Genomic DNA, 15,341 nt, shown 5'->3' on the forward strand with positions numbered 1-15,341 from the left:
ATACAAATTGTTTAACAATAAAAATAATTGACTTATTATAATTACTATGTTTTTTACTTATTTTAATTATTAAATTGATTGCATATTTCTTAAAATAATATTGGATGGTTTTCTAAAAGTTAACAACCATATGTGAAGAATATTTTTGAAAATAAAAAGCATATTTGTTATGACATTTGGGGTATGTTTGGTTTCATAAACTATTAGGGAAAGGAAAACAATATTAAGCAAAATAATTTTCTCATGTTTAGAAAATAGGAAATAAAACAAAATATAACTAAAATTATTAAAAATATATATATTTTTAAATTATCTAATATTTATATAGAAGAGTGAAAAAAAATTAAAATAGCATATAAAAATAATTTATTGATTTTAAATTTTTATTCTTATTTTCTTTACTTTTTTTTCTCTATTTTCATTCCCTCATAATTTTTCTTTAAATTTTCCAAGAACCAAACATAGTCTTGATTTTCAATTTTAAAGAAAAAAATATAAATTTTCCTTTCTATGGGAAGATGAGCTTCAAAGACTATTTTGTGTAAGAAAGAAAAAAAAATGAAGTTAAGAATTAAAATGGATATTTTGGATTGAATTTGCTTATCCTTGTGCCTGTCAATTCAGAAATTTAATTAAGAGAGAATTGAGTTGAATTGAAGCTTTTGAGAGCAACTAGTTTAGAAGTGAAAGGGTGAGGTGATGGGAATGAACTTTATAATGAGAAATGTCACCTCATCTTATTACTTTTGGTCATTGCAAGGCCTATCACCCATGTGGCTGAAGCTCAGTTTCCACTTTCCAGGTGGATTATATCATATGTAACATCCCTCTCTCACTCTCCCCTTTGACAGAATCCAGTAGTCAAAAGACGAAGCCACCCATGCAAAATCCAAAAGCTAGGGAAAACAATAGGACATTAGCATGGAACACGAGGAATCTTAGGCGTCCGAGGACGTCAAGTCCAATGCCCCTACAATTCAAAATTCAAACTCTGGACTCGAGGCTCCAAACATAAGCTAAATGTTTCATTCAATTGAAAAGGTTATAGTCTCACGGCTCATGATTCATTGAATTAGTGGTAGTTAAATTACAATTTTCACTCATTGAAAAGGTTATACAATCCATTACTACGACTCACGTAGGCTTAATTAAATAAGTGCCCGTATCTTGGGTCAACCCAAAGTTGTTTGCATGAATCTAAAAGCAACAAAGTTTAATACAAATCCTTAATACAACTCAAATTGCTATATTTTTCACAAATTTGATTTGAATATAATTGTTTTTATGTTAAATTTATATCTACCTATATAATTTGATTTAACATGTTTTTGGATGAATCTATATAATCGGAAATTAATCTAAATTAAAGTATTTCATAATTATATTGATTAATTTAATTATAATTAAGGTTTTAAAAATGGGATATATCACTAATATATCCTTGATATTGGTGGATCTCCACACAAAATCTAGGTAGATATATTTTCCTTGGGATTTTTTGGTTTTTCCACCCATTTTTCACCAATTTATCAGGATTTTCCCCATGTTTTTTTAGAGGTCAAAGTGTCCTAGTCAGCAACATTTTTGCTTTGCTGTTTAAAAAAGAGCCACTATGCCATTGGGCCAACTTGCCTTTGTTTATTGTGTCCTACATTTTATATATTTTATGTGTACAACTAAATTTTATATATAAAATATATTTTATGTTTATATATGTATTTGAAAACCAAAATATTAAAATAAAATTTTAATAAATATATTTATTTTAATTATTTATTTTCAAATTCTATTTATTTATTATTGAAAGCATAAAAATCATGAATTAAATATAAATATAATAATTTTACATATATTATAAAGTAGGTAAATCATCATTTTGATATTAAATTTATTTCCAAATTTGATAAATTGTCATTTTAGTATTGAATAAATTTTCAAATATCACCTATTATTATAAAATGTTACAAATTATATAATTCATATATTAATTTCTTCATATGTCAATTATAATATATATATATATATATATATATATATATATATATATATATAATTTTTATATCATTTTTAAGAAGGTTTTCAATATTTTGATAAATTTTAATCAATTTTCCTCTTATCAATATTTTGTATCAAAATATCCATCTATATATCAGTACAATCAAATTATTGATATATCTATCAAAACTGATATTTTCATCCTTGATCATAATTAAAGTCTATTTAACCTATATTTGATTAATGTAAAATTTAATTTTGAATAAATAGTTTAATTGTGTCATACAAAAAAAGTTGAAATGTTAATTATATTAATCAATAGGACTTAATTTGATCTAATTATTAAATATGACCTAATTATTAAATGAGTTATATGACTGGTTTAATAATTAGGTTACATTTGAGTTCATACTTTTAATATGATTACTATTCATGTCATGTTTGGATTAACATATCTAATAGAGTCTTTGAGTTTTGATATGACATGAATACAACCCACTAACATGAATTATTATCTTTAATGGATCACAGAGTTCTATGAAGAGTATGATAATTTGGCAATGAAAGAGTTGAGTTTTATTGTTTTTGTTTTTTTTTTTTTTTAAATGTATACAAAAAAAAAAAACAAAAACAAAAGAAAAAAAAACCAAAAACAAAATAATAATAATAAATATCTTAAAATTAAAGAAAACAAAACAGTATTTTCTAATGTTAAGGAAATAAAACATGTTAGTCCAAGAATTCTTCTAAATACGTTTTGATAATAACAAAATATAGTTAAGTAAACTAACATGTTTTATCTATGTCTAATAAAGTCTAATAAAGTCTAGAAGTTATTTGTGTAAAATGAATCCTTTGGGTACACTTAGGATTGAATTGTTTTATATGCATTCATTCATATATTGTTTTTTCATAAAAGTAGCCTTAAATGTTTATAAATTGAATGAATATACATTAAAACCTTAGGCTAAATTCTTTCAAAATTGATTAACAAAGGTTTATAAATGAGTTGTCTTAGGGTTGGGAAGCTTTGGACTGAAAAGGGGAGTTTTTGGATTGGTATTGGTCCAACTTGGTCAAGACTCCCCTTGAACCAATCAAACCAGTTAGGTGCTCCTAATTGAGGACTAGTCAAACCCTCGAAAAAATTTCTCTCTCCCAAAACCTTAGTGTTGTTGGTAGAGGCTCTGACCTTCTTGATTGCTTGGTTAAGGTTCGATTAAAGGTTGATTGAAGCTTAAAAAAGACAAATGGTCACTTGCACAACATTTAATACTCAATGACTACCCAACTAGTCGAATTGAAACTCGATCAGTCAAGGCCTACTTTTGCAGAATAAGGTGCCCGAGGTTGGTTTTCTATAAATTAAGAGTCTCTATGCATTTATTGATAAATGAACATTTGCATTAACTTGCTTACCTACTCTTTTCTCTATTCAAAGCTCTCAAACTCAAGTGTATTTACCTTTCCACTTGCAAATCCATTTAATGCACCTCATTGTGTTCATCCTAATTTTCATTTGCATTAAGTCATTATTATGCTAGGTTAAATGTTGTTAAAAATCCTTTTTTGATGACAGGTTGAGTGTTAGAAACTTCAAGTTTGTATTAAACTTAAAAGGAATTATAATGTTTGTTGGAGCCATTGAATCCAAGTGTACAAATTTGAAGGCTTGGATCGAAGCCTTTACTCAAAAAAGAGTTTGAGGTGAGTGGACGTAACTAGGCTTGCCTTCACTAGGCCTGGTTCGAAGACTTCAATTGTTATTTAATTTGAATTGTTTTTTTTTAAGTTTTAATTACTCAATTCACACCCGTCCCTCCCACCTGTCGGGTGTTTTCTTTAATTATTTTAGTCTTATTTCACAAAATATTATTAATATTTAATTACTCTTAATCATAAAATTATTGACCAAAGCAAATTTTTGCCCATTATATGCATGATTTCATGCATCTCCCTGGTATGCCCCCTCAAACTAAAGTAAGAATGAATATGGATGTTGAAATTATCCCAAACATATATATATATTGGTGAAGTCTCTTCCCCTCAAATTAAAATTTCTGCATTCCCTTTTGACCATGACTATGTTGTAAAAAAAAAAAAAAACTTGTGCCTACTCTACCAAAATGTTTTCTCCTCCTAATTTTAGGTGGTGAGAGATTGCTCATGTTCTTAAATAATATGAACTAACTCAAAAAAAGATAAGGTGGTTTAGTAAGCATATATAAAAAACAAAAAAAATTCCATTCCTTTGTCTTAAGCCATGAGTGAATTGCAAAACTTTGTTTTAGTTTAAAAATGGATTTTTTATTCTAACAAGATTGTCACATATATTTTTTAAGTTTCTCAAATATTTTTCAAGAGACCATGAAATTTTTTTTTTCTTGAGTCACCAACATATTTTTTAGATTTCTTTCTTTCTTGATTATAAGGGGGAACAATTGCTTTTTAAGAGAAGTCATTACCTCATATATAGTTTTAACACCAAAGATTCTAGTAGAAACATCTTCTTTCACAATTTCAAGAAGTCATAAAGTAAGAAGCTCATCATTGTTGATCCATAGCTAGTATTGCAAGATAGAACTTTTGATTCCCTTATTATCCTTAATTTTTCAGTAAGTTTTTCTTCACTAATTGAAAGATAATGAAGAACACCGATGCCACGAACTAAGGAAGGTGATTTTGTTTCTCCATAATAGGAAAATTATGGTGTTTAGCTTTATTGAATTTAAACTCGAGCATTGATAAAAGACTATGATATTAAGGTTGGTTTTTTTTTTCCTTGAGAAAAAGGAAAGTATGATTTGTGAGGGTACACTTAACCTTTTTTAGAATTCAACCACCATCATTTGGGTGACCTCTTATTTGGTTTGATAGTATATTGAGCTTTTTGATAATTACTCATTGAAACAACTCTAATGCCCCTTATTTTTCAACATAAGAAGATTACATAATAAATCGACATCTACGACATAATAACAGTCCATGATATGTAACAATCACACCAATAGAAATTATGTAAAGCATAATAATAGTACAATCAATATTACTAGTGACTTTTAGTGAATAGTATGTACTAGGTAAATTCCCACGAAAGATTGGAGGAGTCACAATGGTCCCACTTCATAATCACTAAACCATCTTAATTATTAAATACATATATATCAAAGATACAAGGAGCACATAATCATTATAAACATAGCATTTGAGCAACACATATTTTAAGCATATCTCATGATATTTGATAAATAAGAAACACATACAACATTTTAAGTATGAGATATATAATTCTAAAACCAAATAAAGTCATGCATTATAAAAACACTCACAATAAAAATTTCAAACTAAAATTGCAACAACACTTTTGTTACGATGACTTAAAGATCCTACTTCAAAATAATAAAACTAGATGAGCTTCTTAACACTTTACTTCTTCCCTTTCATGATAGGTGAACACCCCTATCTATTGGAACTTAAAACAAGTGAGCTTATAGGTATCATGTGATAAAAATGGCTTATTGTCCTTTTAGTTACGTGCATTTTAATACCTCATGCTTATTTATATGCATCGCAACACCTCATGTTTGATTGCATGTTTTTCAACATCTTAAGCTTGGACACAAGTTTCGACACCTCATGCTTGGTTGCATTCTTTCAACACCTCAAACTTTGTTGTATGCTTTTAGCATTTCATATTTGGTTGCCTACTATTAACATCTTATGTTTAGTTGCATGTTTTTGAAACCTCATACTTAGTTGCATAGTAAATGATAGGTAAGAAGGTGATTAAAAGAGAAAATTTTAGAAATATTATTCATAAAATAAAACTAAAGTTGTTATACATTGCACATTCCTATTGACCACTTATTTCCCAAATGCTGAGTGGACTAAAGTAGCAGATTGCTAATCCGTTGTACGAGTTATTCATACCGAGGGTTCGAATCCCTCTCTTTCCGTTTCCATTGATGAATTGATATTTTATTTATCTTTCGAATTTCTCGAACCCTTTTTCTTTTCTCATAGTTAAAGGTGTGGAATAGATAAAATCCGAAGAAAATTTGAAAATCAAGGAAAATGCCTTTATTTTTTATTCTTCATTCTTCATGCCCAGGATTACATCTCGGATCATTAGATAGGAATCCGAAGATGAAGAGAGAAACAAAGAATATCACTACTGTGTAAACGAAGAGTTTAAGAATAAGCATTACACAATCTCCAAGATCATTTTTGGGGAAAAAGAGAATAGATTCTCCATTTTTATACCACATATCCTATTTTGACTCCTATTCTGATACCAAGACATGAGAAGTAGTTTCTAGAAATGGAAAAGCATTTTCAAAAAATCATTTGTAATTAAGAGTACTAGTGAATTTGATCTACCATTCCCATGAACATAGCTCATTACACCGATGAATTTCCTGACTGTAGAGCCAATCATCTAAAATAATATGCTATATCATATAGCATAAATGATATCTGAATTAGGATAATCTAATTTTGTGATTGTTGAAATTTCATATTGGCCTTAAGATAAGTTTTGTTATTTGTTGGCTTTGATGATGGTGAGAAGTAGGTGATGCTGTAAAAGCTAGTTTGATTGGCATGATACCGTGAAAGAAAGAAGTCTTAAGCGGAGGATGTTTTTAGTAGGACATAGTTAGAAGAGCAAAAGGGGCAGGGGGTAATGGTGAATTACAAGGCAATAATACTTCAGAATTAGATTATTAGCAGTTAGCACAACCACTACAAACGAATAATTAAAGTAAGAATTAAGAAACATTGTGTCCCCAGAGAAAATCAAACAACCCATTTGCTAAGGTCTATTTATTTATTTTGGGTCCTTCTTAAACCGAAAGCCCACAACCCAAATAAATTGCCCAAAATTTGGACTGGACTACACACTTGTTGATGGGCTGAATCTGATTTTCCTTTTGGCCATCTACTTGGTAGATACTAATACAAGCCTGCTTTCCACCTTCCATTTCAATCCTCTCTTCTGTTAGGAGTTTTTCTAAGTCTAATCAACTTGGGATGTTGTAATATCTGTTAATTTTTAAGTTAAATTATATAAAAAGTCAAAAAATTTAACTTTTATCTGAAATTTAAAACTTAAATAAGACTTTCTACATTGATCTTTATAGAGACAAATTTAGAGTAGAGTTACCCAGACTTGAAGATTGAAAAGAAAAAAAAATGTCATCCAATAGGGGAGAGATTAGTAGATTACAATTACATAAGTTAAACAACTCATCCTGTACCAATATGGAGGGTACACAGAGACAAACATAGTGGGTCAGAAACCATCACCAAAGATATCATGCTGCATGCCTTCATGGAATCCAATGTGATATTGCTGATTGCAAAACAATAATGAAAGATAAAAAGAATTAATTATATAGTGGAGAGTGCTTACTGTTGTTTAATAATTAGCGATTGGATCTTAAACTACTTTTCCTTTATCTTACTTTTTGGACTTTTCTCTCTCTCTCTCTCTTTCTCGTTTTCAATTCCTCTCATGCATATGCATATATGCATCAAGCCGGAAGTAAATATCATCCCTTCAAACTCATCAATTTTATAAGGAGAGTCAATAGATGGATATATAACATCACACACAATATAGAAAATGGAATAAGAACACCCGAAAATTTCATTGAAAATCATAAAGAAAAATCACTTCTCCTATACCAATCCCCACCATTTGAAAAAAGAAAAAAAAAAATATGTGAAGAAGTTAAGCTATATTAACAGTCCACAGTTTGCTTTTGTGGCAAGGGAGTAGCAGCAGCAGCAGCAGCAGCACCGCCGCTGCCGACACTTGCAGGCAACTTCCTCTTAGGCTTGGCTTCCTGCAGCATGGAGACAACATCCCTCATGGAAGGTCGGTCGGCGGGATTGCGGCTGGTGCAAAGCAAAGCAACTCTGAGCAACAGCATCATCTCTTCCCTGACGGAGGGACATGATGCACCCGCATTCTTGTCTAGCACTTCGTCCACCCCGTTCTTGTTCTTTATCTTCAACCTCACCCAATCCACGATGCTGTTTCCCTCCCCAAACTCCCCCTCCACCGACCGCTTTCCGCTCAGTATCTCCAGCAGCACCACTCCGTAGCTATAGATATCGCTCTTTTCATCCACTTGGAGCGTATAAGCGTATTCTGCAAACACAAATACAAACACCCCCTTGTTCAGTCATCGATTTGTTTGACTCTTGATTAAAGTCAACATTATCATAGTGGGTGGAGGGAGGGACCCATGGAAAAAGAAAAAGTGGAGTTCACGCGCAACAGTGGCTTCTGTACTGAAACAGTTACCAAATATCGCGGCGCCAAAAGAGAAAAAGGGGCTGGGGCTGCGGCTATTGCGTGCTCACTCCCCAGTCTCCTCTCACCCGCTTCTAAGTGCTAACTAGAGTGTGAAAGGCGCCTAGGTAGCAGCTCAAATAAGACTCATTCCCGGCGCAAGATAGCTACGTCTCTTCACCCAACAAAACGAACCCAATCATATAACCTCACTAACATGCGCATGTAGAGCAAGGGGCCAAGGGCAGGCAGACTTTGTCCCACAACAAAACGGGAGAAACCCTCAACATATTGGTAAAGCTTGCCAACTCACATCACCCACCAAAACCGACCAAACAAACATATGCTAGAAAGACAAAAATACAAGCCTCAACTAAGATTCTGGGCTTAATTTATTCCTCTATGAATAAGAATAATATATATGATTTTGTGTGTGTCACAGATTAAAGTAATTATTAAACTATGAACATAGATTAATTAACTATTGAAGAATCATGAGTAGAATCAGGAATTACCTGGTGCTATGTAGCCATATGAACCGGCAATTACAGACATGGATTCATCGCATTGAATGAGCTTGGCGACGCCAAAATCGGCGACTCTGGCCTCCATATCGGCGTCGAGAAGAATGTTGCTGGGCTTGAGATCACGATGAACAATGACGGGATCACAGTCATGGTGAAGATAGCAGATGCCCTGAGCCACGCCGAGAGCGATTTTGTACCTGGTGTACCAGTCGGCTACCAAGTTGTCACCCTTGTTCTTGCCATGCAGCAAGTCGTCCAAGCTCCCATTGGGCATGTACTCGTAGAGCAGCATTGTGCTATCGCTGTTGCTGCACCACCCTAACAGTCTCACTATGTTCCTGTGCCTCACATTTCCCAGCACATCCACCTCCGCCACCACTCCTCTTCTCTTCCTCACCGTCTCTTTCTGTTTTCCCCACAGCTTCTTCACCGCTATCATCTCCCCACCTCGCATCTCCGCCTTGTACACTGTTCCGGTCGACCCCATCCCTATTATCTTATCCGTCATTGATATACACTCCACCACATCATCCGCCGAGAAATTCAACCTCTGGAACGCCGTCAATTTCCACGGTCCCATCTCCCTCTCCCCGGATATTCCTCGGCTATAGTTCGCCCGGAAGCACCGGCTCCCTGCTATCAGCACGAATAACCCGATCCCGAATGCCGCCGCCATGATCCACACTATCGCTCCCGCAGTCTTCTTCGGCTGCTGACGCACGTCTTCCGCCGTCGCTGCCTCCGTTCCCGCGGCGCAGGGCTTACTCACAACTCCCCCGCAGAGGTCCACGTTTCCGGTGAACGACGACGGGTGGAGATTCGGGAAGATGGTTCCGGAGGACGGTATGGGACCGGTGAGAAGATTGAATGAGACGTTGAAGCTCTCTAGAGTACTGCAATTATCGAAATTGGAAGGAATGGTGCCGGTGAGAAAATTATGAGAGAGATCAACGTCGGTGATGGAGGGCAGCGTGGAGATCTCCCATGGAATTATACCAGTAAGCGAGTTGTCACGAAGATTCAAGCTCAAAAGCTTCATGCAGTGGCCAATATCCCAAGGAATGCTGCCATTCAACTCATTTCCTTGCAATTCAATCTTGTACAAGCTTCGACACCCGATGAAATCTGGGATTTTCCCTCTGATATTACTGGAACTAGCAGAAAAAATCTGTAAACTGGGCGCCCTCCATATGTTGTCGGGCAACTGGCTGTCGAAAGCATTTTCGGATATGTTCAAGTACTCTAGCTTGGCGGCATTGCCGAAATCTTCTGGTATTTCGCCGCTGAACTTGTTTTTGCTAAGATCCATGTAAGTTAGATTGGGCATTTGGCCGAAGCCGTAAGGAATGGAGCCGTTGAGCTGGTTACCTTGAACTCGGAACCTCATCAATGAAGTACAATTTGCTAAGGAGTTGGGGAGCTCCGATACAAGCCTGTTGCCGAAGAGGATGAGTTTTATCAAATGGTTTCCAAGGCAAAGGTTTAGAGGAATGGAGCCAGTGAGGAAGTTTGAGGACACGTCCAGCTTCATCAACTTGGCGTTTGATCCTAGATTTTGAGGGAGAGTACCGGTCAAAGAGTTGTTCCAGAGAGATAGGGTGTCCAAGTTTGGGAGGTCGCCAATGCCTTGCGGTATTTCTCCGGCGAGCTCGTTGTTCATGAGGCTCAAGATGGTGAGCTCCTTGAGAGAGGTGAATTGCTCCGGAATACTCCCTGTAAGCTGATTATTGGATAAATCCAAACTTTTAAGAGCAGTCAGCCTAGCATAACTCACCGGAATTTCACCCCAAAAGTGGTTGCTGAAGAGGAGTAAGGTCTGAAGCATGGTCATGTTCCCGAGATGTGCCGGCAAAGGACCTGAAAGATTTGCAGTTGAGATGTCCAGGTACTTGAGATTGGACAACAATGCAAACTGCATTGGAACTCCACCATAAAACGCGTTGTAACCGATCTCCAAGCGCTGCAACTGGGCATTCAGTCCTAACTCGGGAGGTATGGGGCCATCCAGAGCATTCCCAGCTAAGTGTAGAAACTTGAGCCTGGGAAAATTGCCGTAAATGGCAGGAATACTGCCTTCAAAGTAGCTTCCACCCAGGTTGAGGAACTCGAGGTAGCGGAGCTGGATGATGTCCTGAGGGAGGGGGCCGGTGAAGCTGTTGCTATAAGCATCGAGGAGGCGCAAGAACTTGATCTTGGAAAGGCCCGGTGGGAAAGAGGAATTGAAGTTGTTGTGGCTGATGTCAAGAGCCCGAAGGTTGGGGAGTTCAAAAACAGAGGGTGGGAAGGGACCATCGAAGGCATTTCCGCTCAAATTGAGGTGGTTCAAGGTGGACAAGTAGCGAATTTCGGGGGGTATAGTGCCGGAGAGGTTGCGGCGAGAGAGGTCGAGAGAAGTGACGTGAGAAGTTTTAGGGTCGCACTTGACGCCGGACCATGAGCACCAGAGGGGGCGGTGGAAGGCAGGGGTGGAGAGGGAGGGGGTGGGGTCCCAGCCATGGAGGGTGGAGAGGGGGTCTTTGAGGGAGGACTTTAAGGCGAGAAGGGAGATGAGCTGAAGAGGAAGCGGGGCAGAGAAGACAAGGGTGATTCTGAGTAAGAAGAAACAACAAGATGCGGAGAGTAAGAAAGAGGAGGAGGGGGGGTTGTTCATGGTTTGGGGATTGTGGAAGAGATAGTAGTGGTTGAGAGGGTGATGGAGTCAAGAGAGGTAAATTTAAGGGAATGGGGGTTTTGATTGAGAAAATTGCTTTTGGGGAGTGCTGGGTGCAGAGGGTGTTTCATGATGATTATGGTTTTGAGTGGGTTTTCTCTCTCTCTCTCTCTCTCTCTCTCTAAGCTGCAGCTGGTGAAGAGTAGTGACTAGTGAGTGGTGAGGTGATACTACTTAAAATTACTACTACTACAACTGCACAGTCCTCTGGGCTCTGCCGCTGCTTCTACTATGAGTACAGTCGTAATACCCTCCCCCCACCCCATTAATCCTTGTTCCTCCACAGTTCGCACTGCATTCCTTTCTCTTTTTCTGCCTTTCTCTCTCCTCAATATTTACCTTTGTCTCATCTCCCATCTCTATACCTATACTTTTAAAGGTTACCTTGGATTTCTTTTTCCCTTTTCTTTTTTCTTCCACTTTTCATCATTCCTTGTTTCTCTTTACCTTTGCCTAAACAAATCCATAAATATGTGTAACAGTGCCAATGTTTCTCACAGGATCCAAGAAAGTCACCCCTCTATTTCCCACCATTTCTCCTCCCTCTTCTTTAAACATTTTTCTATTTTCTCTCTTCAAATACATACATGGACCACCCCTTTCAAAGGCCTATTTTACACATATAAAGCCCCAATCATCTCTCAATTCTGTCATTTTACTTGGGTCACTTACTATAGTGGGATAGATTCAGTCCCCTTTCACTGAATTCTTCATCATCGCCCTCTAGTTTATAGACTTTCGGTTCATATGCATTTCAATTGATTAAATGAGGCCGGATGCTCATATGACTATCATGGTATAAATACTAAAATATGAAAATTAAGTAATAAATTTACAAGGCATCTAGGCCCAAAATTACAATTCTAATTAGGTACATTTTTATGTTTCTAAAATAATTTTAAAATTAAGATTTAACAAAAATAATAATAATTTAATAAAATTTATTAAATTAAAGGATTAAAATTAATTTGATATTTTTATATGCATAATTAGTTTATTTAAATTTGTTAGGGGTAGCCATAAAAAAAAATAGAGGGTTGAAAACAAAGAAATTGGGTGGAGAAAAGGAATAGGAAAGGTGAGAAACCATGTGAGAGGGGGGAATGAAAAGAAAACAGAAAGAATATGAAAACTAATGGCCATGGTACATTCCATGTGCCCTGGCTTGTCCTCACGTTAGGTTGGACACCCCCTTGCCCCTTGCCAGTATATTTCTTACTTTTGTCTTTATCAAACATATATATAGATATATTATTTTGCTCTAGATTTAGATGTAGATTTTGATTTGAATCCCACACGACCCCACCAGTACCATCATCCAATTCCTTGAAAACACTTGGTAGGTGGGTTAATGGGCATACAAATATCGGTATGTTTAAAATTTTGAAACTGAAAATAATGTGCTGAATATACTTAATTCTTGTTGCTTTCTGCAGTTTGACTTTGGGCAAAGCTTCATGATGGGCGCTTGCTTTGTATCATTAATGCTGTTTAAAGACTAGAATAAAGCAATCCATGGCCCATCAACCTCCTTGCATTTTGTTGTGTTTGTTTGAATCTCCTCTCATTTTTTTTACATCCTTCCATATAACAACTTTTTCCCCTTTTCTTATTTATTTATAAATAAATAAATAAATAAATACAAATAGCATGCAATTATTTATACTTGTATGCCAAGTGATTCATGTAGTTAAAAGTTAGTAATATAGGTTACACTCTACACAAAAATTGGGGAACATGATCATTTCTTGTAGTGCAATGGGTGTAAGGCCTACCTATGAGACCTATTCCTCCATGGTTAAGTCAAGACTCTGAGGAGCTGATACTTCTCCTATTGTTCTTATAAACTTGAAATATCAATTTAGGATGGGAGTAAGATTTCAAAATTCATTTTAAAAGAAAAAAAAAGAAAAAAAAAGCTATATATTATTATTAGGGCCACCCAATTATTTTAATTTGAAGTATAGAGTTTGACAAAGGGAAATCCAATGGGGAATGTTCCATCATTCTGTTAATAATAATGCTCACCCCCCTATGATCCATCATAGTCAAATCTTGTTAATTAATTAATCAAGACAAATATTCCACACCAACCAATATAAATGAGTCAGACCATCTGTGAATGATGAAACACAACGAACAAAGCATAGAGTGAGATATGAGGAGGACAGTTCCGTAGTTTTAGTTTCAGGCTTCTACCTAACCAAACAAGTTCCTTTCCAACTTCCGATACAATAAAGAATATAAAATGATATACACTAAGTATAAGAAAGAAAGAGAGGAAATAATTTCTTTTTTAAAAAAGGGCAACAGAAATAAAGTGTAGTCTGAGTGTGTCTTCACTCTTTTGAGTCTTTGAGGAAGAAATGTACGCACCGTCTGGTCGTCTTCTGCTTGGGTATTTTCGGGATACTGCCAGTTTTAAAACCCACGCTTTATCATTGCTTCTCTCCACTCTAGAGCGCGTCTCCCATGCTCTCCAGCGTTTTCTTTAGGACTCGTCCAAAGTAAACTTCTTATTTCTTGATTGAACATGAAATTGAAACCATGGAGAGCGCGTGGAGGGGAGGATGAGGTTTGAAAGTGGGAGTGGAATTATAAAAGCGGGGCATAGGAGGAGTAGGTGGGGTCCAGAAGGGAGGAGGAATGGAACGGTCTCCCTCATACCCTTCAAAACCTTCAGATAAACAGCTTTTCTCATCATCCACATTCCCCACACTATCTCTCTATTCAGCACTCGCGTGACCCGCGTGACCCCACCACCCACCCTCCTAGCATCATGGGCGTGCCCACGCCACGCCACGCCTCATCTCCTTTTTCCCTTCACCTTCTTCACGACTACCGCTCCCTACTTCCCTCTCCTCCACATTTTTTTTTCTTTATTTATTTAATCATAGGACTATTTTTTTATTATTATTATTTCTATACAATAAAAGATTATTTATAAATAATTTATTTTATTTTAAATTTAATTTATTTCTTAACTCCTATCTATTGGTAACATTTGGTTGGTTTGTCACCCAGTCTACTTAATATAGCTTATATGGTTCTAAAATAAGGGACTCTAGTGTTAGATTGCATTACATGCACAAATGAGTAAAAAATTAATAATTAAAATAGATTAAGGTTATATTTGGTTCTTGAAAAATATTAAAAAAAATAATAATTAAAAAAATAATTTTTTTATATTTAATTATATTTTGAAAAATATAAAAGAAAATAAAATATAATTAAAATAAATTAAAAACTTATCTATTTTAAAATTATTTAATTTTTATATCAATGAACTAAAATAAGTCAAATGAATTTAAAGTAATATGTAAAAATAATTTATTAATTTTAAATTTATTTTTTATTTTCTTTTATGTTTTTTTCTCTCTATTTTCTTTTCCTAACATTTTCCTTTGAATTTTTTTGGGAATCAAACATAATCTAAGAGTCCATTTGATAGAATCCATTTGATATTAATTCTTAAAAGTGTTTTTAACTTAAAAAATATTTTTGAAAAAATATTAGATATTTGATAAATTTTAGAAAATATTTTTAAAAATCTAAAAAATCATTTATAGTGATTTTTGAAAAAATATGATAATTCTCCTAAAAATATTTCCAAATAAAATCCTTTCGCTAGAAACACTTGAAATATTGTGAAATATAGGATAAATGTTAGTTAAAAATCATTTTAAATGATTTTTAAAATTTTACTATATATATATATATATTTTAAGTCATTGTTTCCATTTTAAATCAATAAATCTTTGGAACATAATTATGAGGATATATAAATAAAATAATAATAATAATAATA

The 15,341-nt window shown here is 34.8% G+C and overlaps 1 protein-coding gene across 1 annotated transcript; it reads right to left on the bottom strand.

Moving 5' to 3' along the window:
- Nucleotides 1–7,549: 7,549 nt before the first annotated feature.
- On the bottom strand, nucleotides 7,550–11,807 carry LOC100266344 (leucine-rich repeat receptor-like protein kinase TDR). Its single transcript, XM_002268562.5, has 2 exons — nucleotides 8,812–11,807; nucleotides 7,550–8,152 (listed from the first exon to the last, which is right to left on the bottom strand). The coding sequence occupies exons 1-2, from the start codon at nucleotides 11,471–11,473 to the stop codon at nucleotides 7,740–7,742; spliced, it is 3,075 nt and encodes a 1,024-aa protein (XP_002268598.2). The 5' UTR covers nucleotides 11,474–11,807; the 3' UTR covers nucleotides 7,550–7,739.
- Nucleotides 11,808–15,341: the final 3,534 nt, after the last annotated feature.

Source organism: Vitis vinifera, chromosome 16 (genome assembly GCF_030704535.1).
Source record: "Vitis vinifera cultivar Pinot Noir 40024 chromosome 16, ASM3070453v1".
NCBI classification, from domain to species: Eukaryota; Viridiplantae; Streptophyta; class Magnoliopsida; order Vitales; family Vitaceae; genus Vitis; species Vitis vinifera.